This window comes from Eptesicus fuscus, chromosome 12, assembly GCF_027574615.1.
Source record: "Eptesicus fuscus isolate TK198812 chromosome 12, DD_ASM_mEF_20220401, whole genome shotgun sequence".
In the NCBI taxonomy this organism is placed as follows: domain Eukaryota; kingdom Metazoa; phylum Chordata; class Mammalia; order Chiroptera; family Vespertilionidae; genus Eptesicus; species Eptesicus fuscus.
Window position 1 is genome coordinate 30367424 of NC_072484.1, and position 25852 is coordinate 30393275.

The 25852-nt window shown below is 52.2% G+C and overlaps 1 protein-coding gene and 1 long non-coding RNA gene across 5 annotated transcripts in view; both read left to right on the top strand.

Annotated features, from left to right (window-relative positions):
* The first annotated feature begins 627 nt into the window (after positions 1-627).
* PDYN (prodynorphin) lies at positions 628-15637 on the top strand. Of its 4 annotated transcripts, XM_054724246.1 has the most exons (5): positions 628-1008; positions 2233-2290; positions 6428-6516; positions 11965-12112; positions 13488-15637. In XM_054724246.1, the coding sequence occupies exons 3-5, from the start codon at positions 6512-6514 to the stop codon at positions 14115-14117; spliced, it is 783 nt and encodes a 260-aa protein (XP_054580221.1). In that variant the 5' UTR covers positions 628-1008; positions 2233-2290; positions 6428-6511; the 3' UTR covers positions 14118-15637. The 4 variants fall into 4 exon arrangements, with proteins under 4 accessions (XP_054580221.1, XP_008139222.2, XP_028000472.2 ...); XM_008141000.3 differs by lacking the exon at positions 6428-6516 and having other exon boundaries at positions 11968-12112; XM_028144671.2 differs by lacking the exon at positions 6428-6516 and having other exon boundaries at positions 630-1008.
* Positions 15638-17189: 1552 nt separating this feature from the next.
* The window catches only part of LOC114231331 (uncharacterized), a 31455-nt gene continuing 22792 nt past the window's right edge, over positions 17190-25852 (top strand). The window contains exon 1 of the long non-coding RNA XR_008557737.1: positions 17190-17411. This is a non-coding gene — a long non-coding RNA (uncharacterized LOC114231331). The remainder of the gene's footprint in view (positions 17412-25852) is intronic.

A 25852-nucleotide genomic window follows, 5' to 3' on the forward strand; every position in this document is an offset into this window, starting at 1 on the left:
CACAGCCCAGCACACACGTGCACCAGCCACACACGGAGTTGCCACAGCACACCGCACAGGTGCTGCAAGCCCTGCCGGCTTCCGCGGCCACTTCCCCTTCTCTTCCTGTGTTCCCGGACCCTCTGCCCCTGCCTCAACGTGTGTGTCTGTCTGTGAGGGTTCTGAGTCTCTCTTCTTCCCTGGTTTCCTTATCTCTCTTCCTTGGACTCTGTTTCTCCCTGTCTCTTTGGGAATCCTCATCTCTGACCCTCTGGACACTCGTGGTGTCTCCCTGTTTCTGATTCTCTCTGAATCTTTTCTGTTTTGTTCTCTGTTTGTCTGACTCTCTCTGTCTCCATCTGCCTCTATATCCATCTGACACTCTCTCCATCTGTCTCTCTCTCTTCCTCTCATTCCCCTTCCCCCCCGCCCCAACCCCCCAAACCCCATGTCCATCTGACTATCTCTGACTGTCTGTCTGTCCCTCTCTGACTCCCTTTCGGTGTCTCTCTGTCTTTCTCTGACTCCTTCTGCCTCTGTCCTCCCCTACCTCTCTCTTTTTTCCCCTCTCCGTGAAACTCTCTTGGAAATGCATCAAAGACTGAAGTGGCCGGATTTCAAGTGACAAACAGCACTCCACCCAGAATCCACCCCTCCCACCGCACTGCTTCCTCCTCCACATCCCCTGTCACGAAGCCTATTGTGTGGGGCCCAGGGAGTTCAAGTTGAAGGGCCCTGGGCTCTGCGCCTCTGACTGCTCAGCGCTACCTCCCCATTGGCTCCGAGCCGCTTGCGCTCAGCAAGGGCTGAGCCACAGGGGGAGGCTCTCGTCCATAAAAGGGGGGTGAGGCACCAGAACTGCCATTCGAAGGGGCTTTGGTGGTGCTCACAGCCGCCTCTAGGGCACCTCCTTCCAAGCCGGAGTCAGAGTGGCCCTTTGAGTCTTGGACCGACCACCTGCTGCCACCTGCTACCACCCTCCGACCTGCTGGGGCAGAAGCTGCCCAGGACGAAGAAGAGAGAGCACAGGTAAGGCCAGAGGGGTGCTGGAATCTCTTCTGGTTTGGTTTTGCTGGTCCTCTGAACCTGGCGGTGGTGGGCGCTCTGGCTGGGGGATTTGGGGTTTGGGTCTAATTACCTGGAAGACATAGTTACAGTTAGGAGGCTAGTTTACAAAAGACAGATCAGGGGGAGACAGACTGCTCTTTGGAATTTCCCTCTCCCCACAGCCCCGGCTGAAACAGGTGGGTTTCTCTCTCCCAGGAGGACCACCCTCCGTTTTAGCTCCAGGGTCTCCTTGGTCCTACAGTCCACCTCCCAGCAGTTCCCATGGGAGAGTGGGACCGGCCCCTGGGTGGAAGAAGGGAGAGTTTTAGCTAATCGGAGTGGTTTCAAAGGTCAGCGATTCTCACCGGACTTCGAGAACAAGGGCTTCGGGACATTAATGAGGTCCCGGGCTCTGGCATTTACTGCGAGTCATGTACATCAACGTACAACAGAGTTCAGCCTCTTCATCCTTTTCGGATCGAGTTTAATTGCTGACAGAGTACTGGCTTGAGTGGCTCCCTTGGACGTAATTCCACCCAGAAATGAAGCGTGGGGCTGCCTTGTTGGGAGGGGGGTGGGCAAGAGAGGGACACCAGCCAGCCGAAGCAGCCTCGGAGGGCTTTGCTTGGCCATTTTACTTTGAAAGGACTTGTTGCTTTCATGTAAATTGCAGCCCCAGGAGTCTAGTCAGGTGGGACGGAGCCCTTTGCTCCCTGGTCAAGATATCCACACTCAAGGGAAGTGTTACAGCGCCTCAAAGTTTGACTGTAGCAAAACAGCTACTGAGTTTGCGGGGGGCGGAAGGGCGGTCTGGAGCCTGCTCAGGACTCTGAGGCTGAGGAGTGAATTCTGAGACCTGCTACTTTTTCCGTGGTATCTTTCATGTGGAATCTGTACAAACATCCCTTCATGGAGCCTCTAAGCTCGGAAGGGGAACCAGCTCTTTCCGTTACTGGGTCTGATTTCAATTCCCCTCCCACAGATCGAAGCCTTCCCTACCATCTTTCTCAGGAGGGCTGGTAAAATAGACGAGGCTTGTCTTTCTCATTTGACAGGCATTCCAGCCAAGATCCGTGCCGTTTCAGAATGTGAATCCTTTTATCTTCATTTCCTCCCTCCCCCTCCCCTCCCCCACCCCCGCCCGCCCCACTATTGAACCTGCCACCCCAGCCCCACCTCTTCTTGCCTTTTGTTCTATTTTTGCAGGTCATTTATCTCCAGGCTTTGAGATCTGCTAGGGGAGCGGTTGCAGCAGCCCAAGCAGGTGAGTTACCCTGCCTGGGGGGAGGTTTGCATTAGTTGAAGGGATCTCAGGCCCACCGCTTTGCCCCAGGTGAGCTAGAGGTGTGAGGGGTGGCAGGTAAGTCCTGTGATGGGCTGGCGGCGGCTGGGAGCGGGTGTCCCAGTGGTTCCTGAGGAACCCAGCACATTTCAGAGGAGCAGGCAAACAGACCAGTCCTGGGGCTGTTGGAGAAATTTGCAATTTCCTTAAAACACAGGGAAAGGGATTAGGGTCGTGAGGTAACTCCATATAGCATCTAAATGCCTGCCTCACAACACCCGAGACAGTGCTGGGTTCAAATCCCTCCACTCTTTTGCTGTGTGATTTGGGGATAGTAGCTGTCCCTTTCTGAGCGTTAATTCTTCACCCATTCACCTCCTGGGGCTATTGTGAGACCTCTATGGGCTATTGTAATGCTATGCCTGGCATTTACTAGGTACTCAATAAATGCTAGTTGGACTGCTCAGGTTCTCCCTGTTCCCAGTGGCAGAGTTGGACCCCTTCTCCTCCCTCCCCCCCAATCTGCTCTAATCCTTGATCACCTCACTCATTATGTTGAGTGTAATATCCACAAAGAAGCATCTAAAGTCTATTTTTTCTGTTTGTGGGGCGGCGGGCACTGCTCTCCCCTCCCCACCCCCTTCTCTCCACACAACAGAAGACTTTATTTCTTCATTGGATCGATCTTCCCTGACTCCCCGGCCCACTGCCAACCTCCTCGGGTCATTCTCACACAATTGTTGTATTTATTAGATGTCTTCCATCAGTCTGAGCGGGATCAATAGTTGGTGGTTTGATTTCAATGCGTGTCTGAGCAAGTGTGTCCAGCTAGCTGATTTCTCTCATCATTTTCGCTCATCTCAGCCCATAAGTGATGGGTAATCTCACTGGGTTTGACAAAGGTCTAAAACGATTTCACGAAGACAGAGCTGGCCATCGTGGTGGGCAGTAAACCTCACTGGAGACACCCAGGTTAGCCAGGACCAGGCCCCGGGGATGGAGAGGTGTCCCTGCGTCCTTTCAGGTGGACCTCATTAACTCCGCCCACTCTGGGTGCAGATGATGCTCTTGGCAGAAGGAGGGGAAATGGACACATCTCTTGCCTTGGGGGCTTCTCTCTGAGCCCATCCAGCCCACCTGCTGGCCAGCGCGGTGGGCCGCAGGCTGCAGGCCTATTCGCCAGGGGCCATTTGTCCGCCATCACTTGGCTCCTTGACCTATTCCTGGACAGTTCAGTTTAACCTGACAAGGGTTTATGGAACAGTTATTATGCAATTGGGTCTTCAATGCACTGGCAGGAGGAGAAAACTGATATTTGTGATTCACATAGTAGGTCAACCTCCTGAATCAAGGTCCCCTTCCTTTCCTTCCTTTTCTCTCTCCTCTTGTTCCCTTCCCTCCTCTTTTTGCCCTTCCCCCCCTTCCTTTTCCTGTACCTTCTTCCTCTCGTTCCCATTCACTCTCCATCTCCCACGTTGTTTGTCGCCTCACATTTTGATTTTCTTTATTATTGTTGACAGTATTACAGATGTCCCCCTCTTCCCCCCTTTGCCCCTCCCCTCCCAGCCCCTGCCCGACCCAGGCCTTCACCACACTATCGTCTGTGTCCTGGGGCTACGCATAGATGCATATAAGTTATTTGGTTAACCTCTTCCCGGCTCGGGGCTCCCCACCCGCCCTCCCCTGAGGTCTGTCAGCCTGCCCCATCTCACTCTGGTTTCTAGGTGTCATTTCTCTGTGCATGCGAGCTGCATCTCTGCTGTTCTTTTTTGTCTCTCCCTCTCTGTGCGTGTCTCTTCGCTGCCATCTCTCTCTGGTCCACCCTCCTTTTCCTTCCTTTCTCCCCATCCCTGAATTGCATCAAGTGACAAAGGGTGGGCATTCCATGTGAGTCCTGCTTTTGAAATACGTTCTTGTAAAAGCGTGGACTAACAATCCCGCGGTGACCATCAAGGGCAAGGCTCTGTCACTCTGGTTCCTGGACAAGTGGCCTGAGAGATTGGCCAACCTTCGGTGTGGGCCCTCATCCTAGGTTCTGTGTTTTAATTCCTGCAGAACTAAATAATGGCTTCACTTTCCATTCAGATCCGAGCTCCCCATCTCCCTAAAATGATCATTCATTCTTTGTTAATGACGCTGAAGGCCTAACAAAAGCTCTAGTTTTGGGGTGTCCCTTTGCCAGCCCACTAGAGACCCACAAAGATGAACGCTATGTATTTTCTTTTCTTTTCTAAGAGAAAAGATTTATTTTTTTAGAGAGAGTGAAAGGGAGGGAGGGGAGAGAGAGAGAGAGAGAGAGAATCGGTTGCCTCCTGCGTGTGCCCGGGTTCGAACCTGTAACCCAAGTGTATGCCCTTGACTGGGAATCAAACCCATGACCCTTCAGAGCACAGGCCAACACTCTAACCACTGAGCATGCCGGCCAGGGTGAACTTTATATATTTGTGAGTGAAATAAAACTCCTGAAATAGTCTCACCTTCAGGAATATGATAGTTTGGTGGGGGGATTTGATGGGCATTCCATGCGTACCTGCACCTCAGGGATGGTGTGGGGAGTGGAGTCACAGACTGACTGTCAGCCAGTTTCTGCTCTGCCTTGCCTCGACCCAGCCATTTCACTTTTCTGAGTCTCTGTTTCCCCATCTAGAAAATGGGACTCAGTGCCCAGGCTACTGGATTCTCCAGAGGGTCAACATGCAATCATTGAACTAAAACAGACAGCAATGAGCTTGGCCCCAGGGCTGTGCCTTCCACAGTGGAGTTCAGCTCTGCCCTGCCCATGGTGCTCGGGACCTTGGAGGCACTTTGTCACTTGGTTCTCACTCTTCCTCCCTGGAACCTGAGACTGTAATCAGAGCCCCTGCGGCGGGCGGGCTCCGGGGAGGGGGGGGGCGCGGGCTGCACAAGCAGCAGCGCAGGGCTCAGGGCTTGCAGGCTGTTGTGATGTGTGCTGCTGAGGGTCATTGAGAGGACGCCATCCCCTCCCTTCGAGTCAGAGTCACCACGCCCGCCCGGTGTGGGAGGCCCCAGCTCCGGCTCCATTTCCCTCCTGATTCGTGATGTGACCTTAAACAAGTGATTTCATTTCTACCTTTTCCCATTTCCTCTTCTATCAAATAGGGATAATCATATGCGATAAAGTGCTTGGGGAGATAATTGCGATGTTAAATCAAGCCATTATTATTCCATGCTGGCTTTTTAAACAAAAACGCTCCCTGTTCCTCCAAGCCCTCTGAATACAATATAGAAATATCATCAAGAGGAGATAATAGGGCAAGCAGTGTTTTCCCTTTCAAGGAACTCTGGGCCCTCGGTGTAAAAGGGCCTGCCCTGGTCGGAGTGGCTCAGTTGGTTGGAGGGTCGACCTGTGCACGGAAGGATCCTGGTTTTGATTTCCCTTCAGAGCACATGCCCAGATTGCGGGTTCCATTCGAGGTCGGGCTCATGGCAACCGATCGATGTTTCTCTCTCACATTGATGTTTCTCTCTAAAAAATCATTAAGCCCTGGCTGGTGTTGCTCAGTTGTTAGAGCACTGGCCCACGTACTGACGGGTCTTGGGTTTGATTCCTGGTTAAGGGTAGATCCCTGGGTTGCAGGCTTGATCCCCAAATCAGGGCATGTGGAGGCGGCAACCAATCGATGTGTCTCTTTCACATCAATGTTTCTCTCTCTCTTTCCCAACCTCCCTTCCACTCTCTCTCTCAAAAAAAAAAAAATAAAAAAATATCCTCTGGTGAGGATTAACAACAATCACAACAAAAATGAATTTAAAAACTCACTTTTTCTAAAAAAAAACAAAAAACCCAAAAAACATAAAAAGGGCCTACTATGTGCTGGCCCTATAAATGATGGTGTTTTAGTCGGTCCTTATGGAGACATGGCAGGAGGGTGGTACCTCATTTACAGATGAGGATACTGAGGTTTGGAGAGAGGCGTGATTCCCCTCTTACTTTCCCAAGAAAATCAGCTTGATAACTATTAGAACAATTAAAGTTATAAAATGGTTACAAAATTAATGAAGGCAGGGATCAGCAAAGGGTCAGACAGTTAAGTATTTTTGGCATTCTGGGTCTTTCGGTCCCTGTTTCAATATGCAACCGTGCTTTTGAGCATGAAGGCAGCCATGGACACTACGGCAACAAACGGAATGGGATATCGAGACGAGAGGATGTGAAGGAGATTTATCGTAAGGAATTGAATCATGTGGTAAGGAGGCTGGTGGGTCCAAAATGTCCTCCTCCCCCAGCCCAGGCTTCCCTCGCTGGGCTGTCGCGAAGCACCGTGAGGCAGTGGCTAAGGAAATGCTTCCCAAAGAAACCTGGGCGTGTGGAGGGTTTTTCTTTGGGAGGCTCTTAGGAGGCCCTCTGGCCTGCCAAGTCCATGAAAGAGGCTCCTCCGTCACGGGGGGTCACGCGAGCTCTCCAGCGGGGTCTGTGTGCCTGCCGCCACCAAGGCGTTTGCTGTCTGCTTCTCGTACCAATGAATGGCCAAGTTCCTTTTCTCTTTAGCTCATCCTAAATCAGAGGCAACAAGCAGGCAGGGCTACCTCTGATGTATGACTTTCGAGCAAATCCCCATAGCAGAAGAGAAAATACTCCCCCGGGACCCATCTGACATTGCTCAGTAATTGGTTTATTTCACCAAAGGAAAGAAACAGAATGTCTTAGGAAAATCTCAGGGCTGATGCATCTCCATTAGAGTCACCTTTTAACCCAGAGACATCCAGTCCGAAAGCCCAACACTCCCATTTCCAAGCCGAGTGAACTTCTCTCTCAGCCTCAGATTTGTCCTCTGTATATTAGGTATAAAGACACTCACCTCTGGGTTGTCTGAGGATTAGAATAATGTGTTTCAAGTGGTAACACACAGCCTGGCACCTAGTAGGCTCTTGAGAAGTGGTGGCTATTTTTGGATTGATGTGACTACGAATAAGGAGCACTCAGCCCTGCCTGGCACCCAGTAGGTCTTCCACATCTGATAGTCAATTCATTCAACAACTCTTGTTTGTTTGTTTCTAGTGTCCCAGACTCTAAATTAGCACTTCTTTTTGCCCTCTTCATTTCCCACCTCCTGTAGCCCAAGTAATATTGGAATGGAGCCTTCCTACTTTACTTTTTAAATCACCTACTATGTGCTAAACACTCTATACATGATCATTTTTTAAATTCCTACACCAATCCTCTGAAGTGTTATTATTAGATGCCTTTTATAGCAGAGAAAATCGAGGCACAGCAGAGTGAGGTAATTTCTCCAAGCTGGCAATGAGTGGTGGGCTGTGGTCCGAGTCCACATTGCTGGCCACTTGGTGACCTTGCTTCTGGGTCAGGAGGGAATCAGAGGTCTCACCTCTCCTTTCTCGTCAGCTGTGCCCTACTTCCCTGTGTGCTCCTCCAAGTTGTTAGAGTTGTTAGGCAATCCAGGGGCTGCAAACCCTACCGTCTACCAGGTGCTCAACAGGGACAGACACGGGGGAAGCCACAGGGCGGGGACAGTGGGGACCATGCTGAATGGGGCCTCTCTGTGACTGTTGCCAGATTAGAATGCAGACCTGATGTCTCCGAGGCTTTCGATTTTAAAAAATATATACATTTTAAAATTGATTTCAGAGAGGAAGGGGGAGGGAGAAAGAGATAGAAACATCAATGATGAGCCCTAGCCGGTTTGGCTCAGTGGATAGAGCATCGGCCTGCGGACTGAAGGGTCCCGGGTTCGATTCCAGTCAAGGGCATGTACCTTGGTTGTGGGCACATCCCCAGTGGGGGGGGGTGTGTGTGCAGCTGATTGATGTTTTTCTCTCTCATGGATATTCTAACTCTCTCTCCCTCTCCCTTCCTCTCTGTAAAAAAAAAAAAATAAATAATATATATATATATATTTTAAAACATACATATATATATTTTTTTTTTTAAAAAAAGAAACATCAACGATGAGAGAGAATCCCTGATTAGCTGCCTCCTGCACGCCCCACACTGGTGATCGAGCCTGCAATCTGGACATGTGCCCTGACCAAGAATCAAACCGTGACCTCCTGATTCATAGATCGGTGCTCAACCACTGAGCCATGCCGGCTGGGCTAAGGCTTTTGATTTTTTAAGACAAGTTGGAAATTGAAACTTTTAAAATGTAAAAATCTCCCCATTTTAAAATAATAGCAACAATGTTTTTAAAATCCCTATGCACATCAGCCCAGCCTTTGCCCATCTGCTGAGTTTGTCCTGCAGGTGGCCAGTTGGCACCTTTGAACACTATGCGAGGCTGGGAGGAGGAAACCAGAGGCCTCTGCCCCGCCTGACCCTACCGGACCCCTAACTTCTGCATCCTTGTCCTTGAGAAAAAGGCCTTCCAAGTAGAGGGAACTACGTGTGCAAAAGCTTGGGAGAAGCGGGGGTGCTTGTTTGAGTGTGGCCAGGCCCAGGTCCAACAGAGTCTACACCCAGTGTGGGTGCTGTGCATTTGCTGGGGTACCTTGGACAGATGGCATAATCTCTCTGTGCCTCCATTTCCTCACCTGTAGAATGGGGAGACTATTAGTCCCAGCTGTATGGGTTGTTATAAAGACCCCTTACATTAAGATGCGTATGGGACTCCGTGTGCCCTGATCAATGTCAGCCCTTCTCAGCAGGAAAGCCCTGAGAGGCAACATGAGGCTGCTCTGGGGCCAGGAGGAGACTGCTATGGACCCCTGGAGGGAGAAGCAGGAGGTTGGGAGGGGTGGGATGAAGGGGCTGGGACAGTAACCGTGGTTACCAAGGTGAGCTCCAGGAGCCAGACCGCCTGGGTACGCATACCAGCTTGGCCACCTACTAGCTTTTGACTCTCAGCAGGCGTCTTAACTCGGTTTCCTCCTCTGTAAAGCAGCATGATAACGGTGCTCACAGCATGCCGTTGCTGTGAGTATAAACGAGTTCATCCTCAGAATTGCTCAGAGCTTCGGAAGTGCTCAACAGCCATTAGACCAGCTAGAATGATTGCTGTTAACTATAAAGCTAACGGATGAAAGGCAAGGATGCTGACACTGCTTTTGCCCGGGACAAGGAGAGCTCAAATCAGACCTCCTACCACAGCAACCTCGCTGTGTGGGGAGCCTCCGGCCAGGAGGCAGAGGGCAGTGTAGGCTTCCTTCCCCAGCTGGTTAATTCACTGCTCAGCTTGTAACAGCCCAGCCCAGCCGTCGCTGGAATCAAAGAAAACATGAGCTGCCTGCTCTGTGTCTGCATATAAGAGGCACCACTCACCCACCTGGAACCCAAGTCCTGTCAGCAGCTGGTAGAGTGTGAGAGAAACTCGAGGGCAGGTGAGGACGTGGGAGGGACACAGGTCACCTCCCTCTGTTCTCTTTTCTGAGCCTCCCACCTCAGAGCAGCCTCTTGCCCAGCCAGAGAGGCAGATGGACCTGAGTCCTCACCTTTAGTTGCTCTGCAACCTCAGGGGGTTCACTACGCCTCTCTGAGCTCCTGGTTGCTGATTTATAAAGTGGGGATAGCGATGCCCACCTCTCAGAGTTGGCGAGTGGATTGAGAACAATATACAAGTCAAAGACCTGTGCATGGGGCCCTCGGGGCCTCATGGAGGGTTCAGCTGTTAATGAGTCAGCTGTTCTAGAAACTGTGATCATTAAGGGTTACACTTGTGGTGAGTCAAACAGGATGACTTTGCATCCCAGCTTCCATTCACGGGAGGGATGGGCAATTCATCGCACTGGAAGTGCCCCCTCACTGGGAGGGGTAAATGAGACGAGGCATTTAGGGGTGTAGCTCGAGGCCTGAAGCACAGTAGGGGCTTCGTAAATGGTGGCTGGGACCACTCTCAGGCTGGCTTTGATGGGGGAACCGACTGTGGGTTCTGAGGAGGGAGAGCTGCTCTGGGCTGCAGCGTGGGGCTCTGAGGCACGCCGTGGAATCTTTCGAATCCCTAAACACATGAGCAAACAGGGCAGTTTGCAGGATTGGGGCCCTTGGAAGAGGGAAGGAGGACAGCCATCCCTGGCAGTGGCATTAGAAGATTCGGGCTACAAAGACCAGGCAGGGAGGGGCATGGAGCCCTGCCCCGGGTGGGAATCTTGGGGGAACTCCCCATTGCCAGTTGGGAGAATTGCCTTGTGCCCCCATTTGAATAGCTTTGGGCCTTGATATTTGGTTTATGAAAGAAACAACTTTTAACATACTATTGTGAGGCATTAATTCATCTGCTTAGTGTTTATTGAGGCCCTACTATGTGTTGGTCAGATTTGTCGGTGCTGACACAGCAGGGACTATGACCAATAACATCTATGCTCTAAAGGAGCTAATGTTTCAGTGGGGGAAATAACTAACATCAAATAACAGGACAGCACGAAGTGGTGATGTCAACACAGCAGGGTGATGTGAGAGAGGCCCGGGAAATGGGAAATGTTAAATGCAGGGGTCAGCAAATGAACGCCTCCCTGGCGATGGGATATTGAATTCACTTGGTTACAAGAAGGAGCGACCCATGGGAAAATCAGGTCAGAGCACTGCAGCCAGGGGAACAGAAAGCGCAAAGGCCCTGGGGTAGGAGCCAGCATGGCATGTTCGAGGAGCACAGAGAGAGTATTACAGAGACACAGACAGGACACGGCTCCTGCCTTCATGGGAACAACGCCTGAAGCCTCACACAGCTAATTACCAGATAGCGGGATGTTTTCATGGAGGAGGCACCGGTGCCTGGGATAATGCAAGGAGGAGCTTCCCGCATAGCCTAGGGAATCGGGGGGAGCAGCCTGGATGAGGTGATATCTAATCGAGGACCCACATGACAGGTACCAGAAGAAGAGAGGAAGGATTTCCAGGCAGAAGGAACAGGATGTGTGAAGGCCCAGAGGTGGGACAGGGCCTGATAGAGTCATATGGTAACTAAGTAGCTGGATGTGGTTGGAGCCCAGAGCTGAAGTGTTGGGGTGTAGGCGTGGGATTGAGGCTGTCCCTGACATTAGGAGAAGGGCCACACGTGGCCCACGCCAGCAGGTCTGATCACAGAATGGATATGGCTGAGCAGGGTGAGCAGGAGGGGTCAGAGAAGGAACCGGAGGCAGGGAGGCCAGCGTGGAGGGGAAGGTGAAGGTGGCCAGGGTGAGTAGAAGTGCTGGGGTGGAGAAGGCAAATTCCAGAGACCTTACACAGCAGAAAGGCCTGGCCTGGGGACAGCCTGAGCAGCAGGGGACAGGCAGGTGAGGGAAACCTCAGGGAACCCGGGAAAGCAGATGGCCCAGTGTCTTCCGTCTTGGTACGTAATCAGAGTGGGGTTTGAAGGATGATTAACTCAGGTCAAGTCCTGGCTTATGCACTGCCCAGCTGTGTGGGCAATCACTCCCCCTCTCTGAGCCTCAATGTCCCCATCTATCCAATGGCACAGCCTACCTACCTTCAGAGCGGTTGTGCCGATTAAATGCGAGCTGTGTGGGAAAGCCCCTGGCACATAGCAGAGGCGCTCACTGCATGTTTATTACCTCCCTTGACCCTTGGCCTGGGGCCCCCACTGTGCCTCTCTGGGCCTCTGTTTTGTCATCTGTAGAGGGGGAACGAGAATGCTTGCCTTGTAGCCTGCCAGCAGGAATTGGTGAGTTAACTGCAGGCTCAGGATACACCCCACAGGATAGGCGGTCACAGATCTCATCGTCTGCTCTTTCTCCCCTCCCAGCAGGAAGAACCAAGACAGAATGGAGTGGCAGGGGCTGGTGCTGGCTGCTTGCCTCCTCGTGCTCCCCTCTGCCTCAGCGGACTGCCTGTCCCGCTGCTCCTTGTGTGCTGTGAAGACCCAGGATGGGCCCAAACCCATCAACCCCCTGGTAGGTTTCAGGCAAGGCTCCTGGATGCCAGGCAGTGGAAGGGCCCATCTGTGTATAGAACCCAGAGAGGGAAGAAGGCAGGCCTGGACAGCGCTGTGCCTGTCCTGTAGACTCGTCCCATCTGTGCAGGGCATGCCCTGCTCTGTGGTCAGCCTGGGAGCCTGGGACTGCTGCTTTCTAGCTCCCATTCCCTTTCCCGACCTCAACAGTATGGGCTGACTCAGGTCTGAGGCTGACTCAGGTTTCCAAGGAGCCTGATGCCTGGCAACAAGGAGTGTCCTTCATGAGGTGTGCTGACTTTGGGAGTCAGCATCCTTAGAGTAACTTCTCAGGGCTTCTTACCACCAGGCTGATGGGCACCTCCAATTCTAGTCGCTCCCATGGAAGGAGCTCTCTCCACCTCTCCTAAATACCAGGATCTGGTTAATGGGATCCAAGTCTTGACCCTTTTCTTGGGTCTTAGCATCCCTTGACCCAACCTTACTGGCTTTGCTTTGAGTCAAGCTTCCCCACGTTCCTCTCCTGTGACAGAAATCTGGAGTAGAGGTACCAAGGGTGTGGTGGACAAAATGCAGGTTTGGTTCTGCTACTTTCTAGTTCCATGACCTTGGAAACTTCTCTCTGAACCTTAGTTTCCTCATCTGCAAAATGGGAGTGATTCCATTACATGATGATGATGCAAAGTTTTAAATTTACAATTCTAGCCACTCTTTATGGAGATGAGCACAGCTTGCCAGGTGCTGCTCATACATGATCCCAGCAGGGAACAGCGGTTAAGCATGAGGACTTGTGACATTAGACTGCCTGGGTCCCAGTTCCAGAGTTGTCCAGTATTGTCATCATCATGTTGTCGTCATCGTCCTCCTCCTCCTCATCATCATGTTTGAATTCTCCCAACACGCCTATGAAGTAGACACTGTTGTCCCCCAGATTTGATGAACCCTCAAACGTCCCCTCGTGTGTTCTTTCCACCATTCTTCATGGCTCTTGTCCTGCTCTATAAAGTGTCTGCAGCTCCCACACACCTAGGAAAGGTTGGGAGAGCCCACTGCTCTCTCTGGAGTCGGAAGTGGAAGAGACAGGTGAGCTCAGCAGAGCGCTTTGGGAAGATCTTACTTCTGGGGTTGGCATTGCCACCTGGAGCCATGTGCCCTTGGGAGGGCTGTTTCATTTGTCCACATCTGTTTCCTCATCTTCTGCGTAGGCACAGAGTCACCTACCTTGATGCACTGCTGGAAGCATTAAAGTGGGCAGCCTGGGCTTAGTGATCACAGCTTACGTTGATTTTCTCAGACATTGGGTAGGGGGGGTACACACGCTTTGACAGTTCAGTGGGGGTGACATTACTACTGTGGTCTTTTGGGGTCTTTTGCAGATTTGCTCCCTGGAATGCCAGGCTGTCCTGCTACCCACTGAGGAGTGGGAGAGGTGCCAGGGCCTCCTGTCCGTTCTCACCGCCTTCCCCCTGGGGCTCAACAGTAAGGAAGACTCGGAGAGCAAGGCAGCTTTGGAAGAGGCGTACAGTGAGCTGGCCAAGCGCGGGGGACCCTTCCTGAAAGAGCTGGAGAAAAGCAGATTCGCACTCGGCACTCCGGCAGAGGAGAATGCTCTGAGCAGGAGCCTGGCAGAGAGGCTCGGGGGTCTCTCCGGCAGGTTGGAGGAGGGATCAGAGCCGGAGCTTATGGGGGACACTCAGCTGAACTATGGCGCCCTGGAAGCTGGAGCCCTGGGTTCCGACGAGGAGGACCCCAAGGAGCAGGTCAAACGCTATGGGGGCTTCTTGCGCAAATACCCCAAGAGGAGCTCAGAGGTGGCCGGGGAGGGGGATGGTGTGGGCCACGAGGACCTGTACAAACGCTACGGGGGCTTCTTGCGGCGCATCCGTCCCAAGCTCAAGTGGGACAACCAGAAGCGCTATGGTGGGTTTCTCCGGCGCCAGTTCAAGGTGGTGACTCGGTCCGAGGAGGCCCCCGATGCCTACTCCACAGAGCTCTTTGATGCTTAAACACCTCCCCATCGTGGAGGCGAGTTAGGAGCTTCCCCCAGAGAGGAGTGCACTCATTCTTCCTCCTCCCCGATCCCCGTCCCCACGCTCAGTTCAGCATTGTCCACAAAGCATCCTACCCAGCCTGCCTCTCTTCTGCCTGGAGCGCAGTGTTTGTCTGGGTCAGCGAGGGGGAAGGAGGGCGGTTCCCCTCTTCAGGAGGCTTGTGCTTGGCTCCACCCTAGACTTCTAAAACCACCACTGTTCCTGTCAGCCCCTCCACCCCATTCATGGGACTCCCCAGGTCCAGAAACCCAGGCTGACGCCTTCATGCCTCTAGATCTGTTGTCTCCAAGCTTTGCTGGTCACATGCCCCTCTCAGAAGAAACACGAGCACACCCCCCATGCAGATGTTCTCACTTACCATAAAGCACAGCAAAGATAGAAATAAACAAATAGATATCCTTATGTTTTATTCCCAAACCTTAAAGCACCTCCTGTGCACCCCACTTTGAAGACTATGCTTTAGGTAAAATGCTCAGACACTGCCTTTTATTGGAGCAGGAGTTGCTACGCTAGAGGGTTCAGTTTCTAGCGGGTTAAATGTTCAGCCAGCGTGGTGGTACTCTGAGTTCCCGTTGTTTAGAAACACACATCTGGAAGAATTGAGTTCCCGGACTTCAGTCCATGTTGGTACCATGGACAGCGCCCAACTTCTCCCAGGAGAAGGGAGGGACAGCCCCTTCCCGAAGTGGTTGAGGATAGCAGTTCTCCCTCTGAATGCTGAAATGATCCAGGAGGGAGCGCGGCAAACCAATTTGTTCTGTGCAACCAACTCAAAATGTGGACCAGCTCCCTCAGCCCTCATTAAACTAATTAAACTGATGGGTATCACACTCCCACCCCAGGATGAACTGAAGCTGAGTCGAGTTGATGAGGTTAAGCACAGCCATGTTCTTGAGCAGCTGAGTCTGCCGCCAAGCGTCCAGGCCATCTGGCCAAACATATGCAGTGGGCACTGAGCAGGGGGATCCAGGAGCAACAGTGAGACAGCGAGAAGGCCCTCCTCAACCCCCAGGAGGATGCTTTCCTCTTAGTGTCAAAAGGAAACCAGAGAGAGGAAGGAAATGATGAAGTGCTTAATGCCAGATGAGTTCCCTTGATTCACACAGCCCAGAATCAGAGGCAGGGATCTCCCGACGCCTCGATTTCAACCAGAGTTTTCTCTCTCTCTCTGTCTCTCCTGCTCAACTGTCCCCAGGCACTATGGTTTGGTTGGTGGGTCCAGGAGGCTGGAATGGATAGGAGAGGGAATGGACTTGAGTTTGGTTAATTTGTATAAGATCCTACTGAGCACACCTCTTCATGCGCAACTCCCAGCTCTCTCATGATGTTCTGACATGTATTGATTGTTTTAGGGTTATTTTGTGTGCTTTTTAAAAATCCCATTTATGCAATTTACTTGGAATTTGCTTGATCCTTAGTGGGCCTGTGCTATTTCCCACTCCCTAAGTGCAATAAATAAATTAAATTGCTGATGACTTGGGGGCTCTGTGTATGTTTGCCTCAAGTCCCTAGAGAGTGAAAATACCATTTGCAGAAAGGAGTGCTGGGAAATGAAAAATACATAGGCGCGCGCGCGCACACACACACACACACACACACACACACACACATTTTTATGTTAGAAAACTAAATGTAAGTTAATAGAAAGAGCACAAATGTTAGAGTGCCATAGCCCTAAGTTTGAGATCTGTGTGGCCTTAGGTAAGTCAGTTGGCCTCTCTGCACCTTCATTGGCTCTGATGGGGTCATACTTCCAATTCTGAGCTAATGCCAATCATTGTGGCTAGATTTAACATGATGCCAGGATCTGTCAGCACTGAACTACATGGATAATTAGAACCAGGGATGGATTCAACCCAACTCAAAGTAGCTGGACTAGGAGTAGGAAAGGGGGTGACTCTCAAGAGGAACACTGGAGCATGGGTCCCCATAGGAGAATGAATGAATGCCAGACCATCCAATGGTAGCTTGTCACCCACTAGTGAGTGAAGGTGGCTGGGTGGAGAGCAGGGCAAGCTGGAGAGTGTGTACATGGGAATACAGGCCCAGAGTAGCCAGCTCTGATTTCTCAGAGACTGCAGAAATCTGGCTTTGCTTTTTTTTTCTTTTCCCCAATGCAGGCAAGTAATTTTTTTAAGTAATGAGCAGGACAAACAACATGTTTGGGATGAGACACATCACTCTCTCACTACTCTTTTGTGACCTCTTTTTAAAACAAGAAACACTCCTTTTGTTTTTCATTTTTAATTTCCCCATATGGGATGGATTCCAGAATTCCTTTTCTGGATGCATTGTTGTTTCATTTGGTCAAGGAGGCATGCCCATACAAGGTGGACAGAGCAGGGCTAGGGGTCACAGAGACCTGGGCTCAGGTCCCCCTTCCATGGGGACTCTGGGCAAGCCACTGCACTCACGGAGCCTCAGTTTCTAATCTGTCAAATGGGGAGAAAACACTGAGTTCTCCAGACAGCGGTGAGGACTCAATGATACCAGGTTTGTGATCCACTGGCATTCAAGGGGTGTATGGCACAAGCTGCTGCCCCCCTTCAGATGTCACCTGAGTGCGGTTGAAAGGACAAAAAATCTCCAGGTGATAAGAAAAGGATGAAATTGAACATTTTTTATTGACTATAACTTATGTGCTATCAAGTACACTTAATCGTAAGTGCGTGGCTCAACGGATTCTTATATATGTTTACGCCCCTGTGACCACTACCCAGTCACAATATAGGACGTTGGCAGCACCCCAGAGGGGAGATTATTTTTTTTATGAGCTGTTTGTGGAGATGGAGAGCAAGCCAGAGGAAAAATGGGAATAAAACCATCACCGGCCTTGCGGAGTGCCGATTCTTTGTCCATGTCTCCAAGGCCACTGTGCAGCGATCATAAAGCAGGCATTGGTTACGGGAGGCCAACGTCCCGGCAACCTTAAAACATCATGTTACTTATAAGCACGCAGTTTCCACGACAACGCCGTACACCACTGCCAGAGAGGAAAGTCTTGTCATAATGATCATGACACTCACAATGATCCCCTCGGATCCGCACCGCCCCTCTCCCACCCCCAACTCCAAGCCCTTCACACGAACCAGCCCAGCGACGGGGCTTGTCTGTTAATTAACGGCCCCAAAGCGAAGACAGTGAGAAGCCCCACAACAGTGTCAGGAACAATGGGGCCCTAATAGATGTCATCTCAGCATTCTTGATTCATGTCTCCTCTCATTGTAGCTGTGGAGATTCATCACAAAGGTTTGTAATTACTCTTCTAATATGCAAATGTGCCCATAAGTTGTACTCCCACCCTGTTGGGCTTGTCTCTGTCTAACTCAGTCCAAGCCCCGTTATTCTTGTCCCCAGGGCTCCCCTCATCCTTAATCTCCTTTGACGTGAAGCTGGCCGTCTGAAAATGCCCACCTGTCTCACTCGTAATACACGCCCCGCCCCGCACTTCCCCTCCCCCATCACGCTGGCTTGGCTCCTAAGGGACCGGCCCTGGTGTGGGAGCGCTTTCCCATCACAGGTCCGATCCCTGTGACGTTCAGACTTGGAGAAGGAGCACTGGACAGAGAGTCCAGGGGCCTGGGGACCTGAGTGTGGCCCTGTCCCTGCTGTGGGAGGTGGGCGTTGAGTCCTTCAGGACATGGTTTTCAGTAAAATGGTGCAGACAGTATCGAAAGGCCTTTGTCCTTTCTGAGCTGGCACATGGCACCTGCTCAGCATCAGGTACTGAGTCAATACGTGAAGAAGCAAGCGACCCTCAGTTTCCTCGTCGGGAAATGGGCTGATGACGTCCACCCTGGCGGGTAGTGGGGGTCACGTGAGGTGACACAGGGCCCAAAGCTGTTGCTTAATCAGGGCTCATGCCCTCCACCCACATTCATCCAAGCGCTTTTCAGAATAACTTACTTCGTTTTCTGTGGGACGAGACTGTGTTTGATGAATCCAAAATGCAGGTGAGGGCAGGAGGGGCTCCGAGGAAGGGCCGCGGTGATCTGGGTGGTGGGTAAGCGGTGACTCCACCTCCCAGCCCCTTTCCCCTCACAGCTTTTCAACAGTCCTGGGGGGGATAGCAAGGCAGGGGGGCAGCAGAGCTGATGGCTGGCCCCATTCTACAGCTGGGGAAACTGAGTTCTGAACAGGTTCACTGTTTGCCCAAGCGTCCCTGGTCCTTTCTCCAGCCCCACGGTGGCCTGGCTCAGAGGACAGCTGAGTAGGTGGAAGGAGGGAGGACGAACACCCGCAGGAAGAGCAAGCACCGTGTGCAGACGGGCAGGTGTGGTTTTAGGGACCCTCAGGGGTTGGCTGGAGGGCAGTCACCTTGGCACCTGCAGCCCAGGCTGCTGCAGCTCAACCACTTAGGTGCCTGCTCCTCCCCTCTTCCCTCCCGGGTGCCCAGGCCCTCAGCACCAGCTGAAGGAGGTCATGGGCAGGAGGGCTGCTCCCTGCAGTGCTCCCTGGCCGATCTGCACTTGGCACCTGCCGTGCACGAGTCCGGGGCAGAGGCAGGCAGGCAGGGCGGACGGGGCGAGGGGGCAGCACTAGAAAATCACGCTGTGTCACCGACCACAGGGCTGGGACAGGGAGGCAGGGGAGGGCACGTGCCATGCAGACAGGCTCCTGGGGAAGGTGCCATGTGGGCAGGGAGCTGGGAGGGTGCAGACCTGGCACGTGGACTTGTGGGCCCGACGAAGTGGAGGTGGGAAGCACTGCATGAGACAAGCTCGACACGCTGAGGAGTCTGGATGGGGTCCTGGGAAGCAGGTCACTGCGGCGACACGGAGCAGGAATGGGGCCGCCGGAGAGACTGCAGGAGAGCTAGACGCCCTGGCTGGCGAGGAGGAGGGGGGCTGGAGAAGGCTCTGTGGGTCCAGGCTTCTCCGCAGGCCCCTGGGAATGGAGTTGGCTGGTTCAGGATGAGAGGGCCCCACCCTGGGAGGTCTCTGCAGCATGAGTGCACAGCGAGGCCCAGCAGAAGCCTCAGGCTCGTGGGCACAGGCCTGTCAGGGGGCACCTGGGTCCTGGAAGCCCTGGGCCTCCATGGCGGTTAGAACTTCTCAGTGAGAGGAAGTCCTCAGAGCAGAAGGGCTGGTTGTTGAAAGTGTCTCACTGGGGTTCAGGTCCATGTAGAGAGCTGGGCGCCCCCACCACCTGTTGTGTACCCTGCATTGGGGGGTGGGAGGGGGGCAGGGGATTCAGCAGTGGGTGGTTAAGTAGAGCCCCTACTTCACAGGGCTCACTTCGGGGAGGGGGGCAGAGATAATAGTCTATAACTGAACAAATGGGTCCGTGTTTCAGGTGGCCGAGTGCTGTGAAGGAAAATAAAAGGGGGTGGGGCATGAGTGACGGCAGGTGGGAGGTGCCAGTCACAGAGGTCACGGAAACCTCTCCGAAGCGGGGACGTGAGCAGAGATGTGTAGGAGGTGAGGGCACGGTGGGTGTCTACGTGGAGGTGGCAGCATTCCAGGCAGGAGAACAGCAAGTGCAGGGCCCGGAGGAGGGCTCGGGTTGTATAAGGAAGAGTCAGGATGCTGAGGGGCTGAGCGGGGGCAGAGGGTAGGGAACAGGTCACAGAAGCAGCTGGGGGGACCCGATCGCACAGGCCCTCCCGGGACCCAGCCCTGTCCTGGTCTCCGCTGTTACCCGTGGGGTGAGTAGGGCCTCCTTCACTCTCAAAGTGCCCTGGTTTGGACACTAAGCCATATTGTTGCCTAACGTATGGACCATGGAAAGGACCTTGACTTTTGCTCTGGGTGGGAAGGGAGCACGGGAGGGCGGTAAGGGTAGGAGAGGTATGATCTGACGTGGATTTGAGTGGGCCAGGCTGGCTGCGGTGTGGAGGGCCAGCTGCAGGGAGCACAAGGGCAAACGGCACCCACCAAAGATGCAGGCATCAGGCTGATGCCCTAGGCACAATGTGCTCCCCTCAACAGGCGGCAGTGGGCTCCAGGCCAAGGTCAGGCCGAGGCTGGTGCTCAGGACGCCGCCCATGGTGCTGCTGGGCTGCCCCTGAATCAGTCTGCGGAAGCCAACGGGCAGCACCCTCTCCTGTCCCCGCCACACCTAAGCCTTAAAAAATGCAGCCTTGGTGGTGTGAGCTTTGAGCTTTTGGGGAGAAAATTCCCTGAATTGGGGACTTACATTCCATAAAAGATGCACCATTGGAAAGTGTATACATGAAATTTTTGCAAATCAAATTGTATTTAAATGCACTGGGGAATATTGCTATTCAATTACCTTATTGATTTTACGGATTGCAACAGTGTCTCTTGCCCATTAAGGAACATTTGAAATCTCGGAAAAGCATCAAGAAGGTTCATGTGAAATGAACCAACAGTCAGGGTTTAGACACCATAGGTTTACTGAGCCCTTACTCTGGCCAAGGCACAGTGGGGATCCAAACATGCATAACCTTTGCCCTCAAGGATTTACTGTTCAGCAGGGAAGACCTCATAGAACAAATTGCTATGAAAAATGAAGGAAGATTTTCTCTGGGGGGGGGGGTGTATAGCTAAGGGAGTTGTGGGGTGTATAGCTAAGGGAGAACAGGGGCCTGGCCTGATGGGGGTGCTAGGGAGGCTTCCAGATGTGACTTGAAGCTGAGAGCTGGAGGAGCAGGAGTTAGCTGGGCATGAGTGTGGGGTGGTGAGGGGGGAGGGGAGGCGGGTCCAAGGACCAACATGGGCAGAGGTCAGAGGTGGAAGGAATACTGTGTGCATAAGAGTCTAGAGGAAAGCCAGGGTGGCTGAGCAGGGACATGGAGAGGAAGCTTGATCTCACAAGACCTGTAGGTCGTGTTGTGATTGGGGGAGGGAGCTTTATTTCAAGAACAAGGGAAGAAAGTAGAGGATTTCAAGCAGAAAAGTGACATGATCAGGTGTGCTGAACCAGAGTTTTCTAGAACAGGGCGAGGCATAAATATCCCTATATAATAAAAGGGTAATATGCAAATCGACTGAACGGTGGAATGACTGGTCACTATGATGCACACTGACCACCAGGGGACAGATGCTCAACACAAGCTGGGCTGACAGCTGGCGAGCACAGTGGCCTGCCTCCACAGCAGCACTAAGGATGTCTGACTGACAGCTTAGGCCCGCTTGGGCTTAAGCTAGCCATCAGTCAGACATCCTCCAAGGGCTCCCAGACTACAAAAGGGCACAGGCCGGGCTGAAGGACCCCCCTTCCCTCCCCCAGGTGCCTCTAGTTTATATATAAACCATCAACAAAGCAAACTACTATTTGATTCCTTTTCTTAGAGATAGCTGTGATGAATATTTCAGCATAGTTCCTCCCAGGGCAGTTCCCTGCTTGTCTCTGAACACTGGATTGTATGCTTTCATCACATAACATCCTATGTCTTAAGCACTTTTTACACATTCTTTATAGATGTCATTTATAAATCTACATAATCATCATAGCTCACAAATTGAATATACCAACACTTACTCAAGCATTTCCTGACGGGTAGAGACAGAACGTCCCTGTTTGCCTGGAATATTGCCAAGTTTGTGCCTTAGCTCTGATGTCATGGTTGCTAGCCCCTCTCTCACTCTTAAGAGTCCTGGATGAAAAGTTATCGAGTCACCCTTCCTACGGGGTAAACATGTGAGTGGCTTACATTGTTGCGAATATTACTGTTACTGCCGTTGCAAGTAACCCTGTGATGAATATATTTCAGTCACGCGGCCTGAATAAACCATAGAGGCACACCAGTCCTTGCTGAAAGGGCCCGCAGCATTCCCCTTGTGGTGTTCGTCAAACTTCAGACGTCCACGTGCCATCTGCCGCAGCCGCACACTCCCGACACTATCCTGTCCGAGTCCACGTGCCATCTGCCGCAGCCGCACACTCCCGACACTATCCTGTCCGAACATTATTTTAAATTCAACCTATTTTAAAAAAAAACTTCTTAGAACCTTCTGAGAATGAGGCGATTACAGAAGGAAACTTCATGTTACTACCATGAGTGGAAAGGCAGTAGTAGATCCTATTAATGAAAGCTGCATAACAGTGAATCCAAGGAACAATACGGCGAGGGACCAGCTCTGGGCTGCATCCTGCTAGACGCAGGAGAAAGAAAGTGTTGGAGCATAACAGGGATGCTAAGACTCCAGCATCCAAGGGAGCTTTTCTCTTTAATGGAATCAGGTTTCAAAGAGCCTTTCTCCCTCTAGGTCTCCTGGGGCCAGGCTGAGCTCAGCGTCATCACTGGGGGCTAAGGTAGCTTCAGATCGTGGCTTTGCACATGGAAATAAGTTCAGAATTCACTCCAAGGGTTTTTCATATAATGAATGCTGTTCTGTGCCGAGCCCAGAGCTGCCAACTGACTCACACGGAGTCACTCACTCATTCACTATTCATTCATTCATTCACTCGTTCGTTTTGGGGGCTCACAGACTAGCTTCCTGTTCTCTTGGAGTTCACGGTCTAAAGGATGAAACAGTGACAAATAAAACCCCATTTTAACTTTATATAAATTAAATGCTGTGAGAGCTTTAATTTAAAAAGATTAATAGGCCACTTTTTAATTTCAGGTTTACAGAGTTCCATGTACCCCATCACCTTCCCCAGTACATCCAGTTCCCCCTGTTACTTAACATTCTGCATTGGTTATAGTGCAGCCAGCATTGATGTGTTATTATTTGGGTTCACCCTTCGTGCTGTATATTCTATGGGTTTTTACAAATGTATAAGGACATGTATTCATCATTACAGTATCATCCTATCTAATAAAGAGGGAATATGCTAATTGACCCTGATGCTGTCACAAAGATGGCGGCGCCCACAGCCAATAAAGAGGAAACATGCTAATTGACTGCCCCACCCTAAAAAATGGTGGTGCCCACAGCCAATAAGGAGGGAATATGCTAATTGACTGACACACCCTCAAAGATGGCAGTGCCCACAGCCAATAAGGAGGGAATATGCTAATTGACTGACACACCCTCAAAGATGGCGGTGCCCACAGCCACAAGATGGCAGCACCCAGTCCCCTCAGCCCCACTGGGGCAGCAGCTTGCCTCTGGAGTTCCCCAGTCCCCTCAGCCCCCCACCACCCAGGGCCGGCCCAAAGTGCAGGCAAGCCTCAGATGGTGGCTGCCCAGCCACCCAGGGCCACCTGAGGCTCAGGTAACCAGGGCCGGCTGAGACTTTTGCTGCTGGCAGTGGCAGCAGCAGAGGTGTGATGGGGCATCGCCTTCCCCTGATCACTGGGTCACCTCCCGCCCTGAAGGCTTCCAGACTGTGAGAGGGGCAGGCCGGGCTGAGGGACCCCCCCCTCCAGTGCATGAATTTTCATGCACCAGGCCTCTAGTCCTATATAATAAAAGCCTAGGTGGGGTCACGCCCTCACATGACATCATCACAAGATGGCCACCCTCACATCATCACAAGATGGCCACCACAAGATGGCCGGCAGGGGAAGGCAGTTGTGGGCAATCAGGCCAACAGGGGAGGGCAGTTGGGAGCAAACAGGCTTGCAGGGGAGGGCAGTTGGGGGTGACCAGGCCAGCAGGGGAGAGCAGTTGGGGGCAACCAAGCTGGCAAGGGAGGGCAGTTGGGGATGATTGGGCTGGCAGGGGAGCAGTTAGGGGGCTATCAGGCTGGCAGGCAGAAGCGGTTAGGGGAAATCAGGCAGGCAGGCAGGCAGGCAGGTGAGCGGTTAGGAGCCAGCAGTCCTGGATTGTGAGAGGGATGTCTGATCCCTCACAGGGATCGGGCCTAAACTGGCAGTCGGACACCCCCAAGGGGTCCCAGATTGGAGAGGGTGCAGGCAGGGCTGAGGGACACCCCCCCCCATGTATGAATTTCATGCACCAGGCCTCTAGTATAGAATAATAGCTTCAGTCCCCTTTACTCCATCTATTCACCCTCCCCGCTTCCCTCCCCTAACCTTTGACACCCACTGATCTACTGTCTCCATAGTTAAGTCGTTTCCAGAATGTTAAATAGTTGGAGTCATACCGCGTGTAGCCTTTTCAGATTGGCTTCTTTCACTTGGTAATATGCATTTACGTTTCCTCCATGCCTTTGCATGGCTTGATAGCTCATTTCTTCTTAGCACTAAATAATATTCCATTATCTGGCTGCACCTCAATTTATGTATCCATTCACCTCCCAGAGGACAAAGTTTTGACCATTATGACTAAGGCTGCAGTAAACATCCTTGTGCAGGTCTTTGTGTGGGTGTGAGTTTTCACCCAAGAGCTTTACTTTATATTAAAGTTATAATTTCATTCTTAGCTAAAGTTATTTTTATTCCTTTTGATGGGCGGGGGTAAGATGAGACAGTTTGGTTATTTTGGCAACACCCTCAGGGAAGGTGACTTTCTAAAGAAGACCTAAAGGGTAGAGCAGGGGCCCTGGGAGAGCTGAGTGAGAGCATCCCAACAGAGGGAGGGGCCTTCGGGGCAAAGGCCCTCAGTGGGGAGCTCTCAGGTGTGGGAGTGGCAGGGGCCAGTGTGGCTGGTGTGAGTGGAGGAGGAGGAGCCGAGGCAGGCCCCAGGCCACGGTGAGCACCTGAGACTTCAGTGCCAGTGCTCTGGGAGGTCGTCTGGGGCCTTAAGGCCGGGAGTTAGGGCTGACAACCAACCTGACAACCAACCGGTGTTGCCAACATTATCTCAGGGATCTCCCAGCAGCCCCATGAGGTGGGACGACAGGTCTCCACTTGCAGGTCAGAAACCAGGCTTGGAGCAGGAGAAAGCGCCCGGTCCGTGTCTAACTCACCTTCAGGGGTGTTGCTGCACCGAGCATGGCGAGGGAGATGTAGAATCCAAAGGAAGCCTCCTATTATCTATCTGAGTTGCAGCGTGGGCAGATGGCAAGGGTAAGAAACAGCTTCAGAATTCAATTATGCGGTAAGGAGATTAGCAAAGGAAGTCGGCTTTGACCCCGGGGCAGTGGGTGGGCAAGGCTGGGAGTGTGTGTGTGAGTGTGGGGGGGTGGGTTATAGCTTCAGATCAGACAGAAGAATTAGGTAATGGGTATAGCCAGAATCTAATTGCTATGAGACCAACCTTGTTAGAGGAAATGGAGTCCCTTGTTGTCATGGCAACCAATTTTAAAAGGGCTCAGATGGTCATCAGCACAAGAGAGAATCACCCTGGACACTGAGCTCTCGCTTCCCAGCGAGAATCCCTGGTCCACAGGTGCACCCAAAACCCACAATGATGATGGCTTAAACCAGATCAGTTTCATTCTCATGAAAAAGTCAGCGGTGGCCAGCCTAGGGCTGGGTCTTAGTTAGTCTTTGCTGCATAAACAAACTGCCCTAAAACGTAGCGGCTGAAAACAGTGCCGGTTTATTTCTTCTTATTCTGTGTGATGGGGGAGCGGGGCCTCCACTGTGGATTTCCCTCAAGCAGCCGCAGTCAGCCGGAGGGTTGCCTGGCTTGGGAGGGCCCATGTGGCATCATTCTCGAGCCTGGCAACTGGTGCTCCTGGCTGGGACCTCATCCCGTGCTAAGCTACAATGGCCTCCTCACATGGGGTCTCAGCTCAGGCTCCAAGAAGACAAAAATATGGGAGCTGGGCGGCGCCTGATGGCCTCGCCTCAGAAATCACCAATGCCGGAGTCTGTCGCATATGACTGACCAAAGCAAGTCGCAGGACCCGTCCAGATTCAGGGGAGGGAAACAGACTTCATCTCTTGACGGGAGGAGGGCAGAGTCACTTTGCCAAGAGGCACT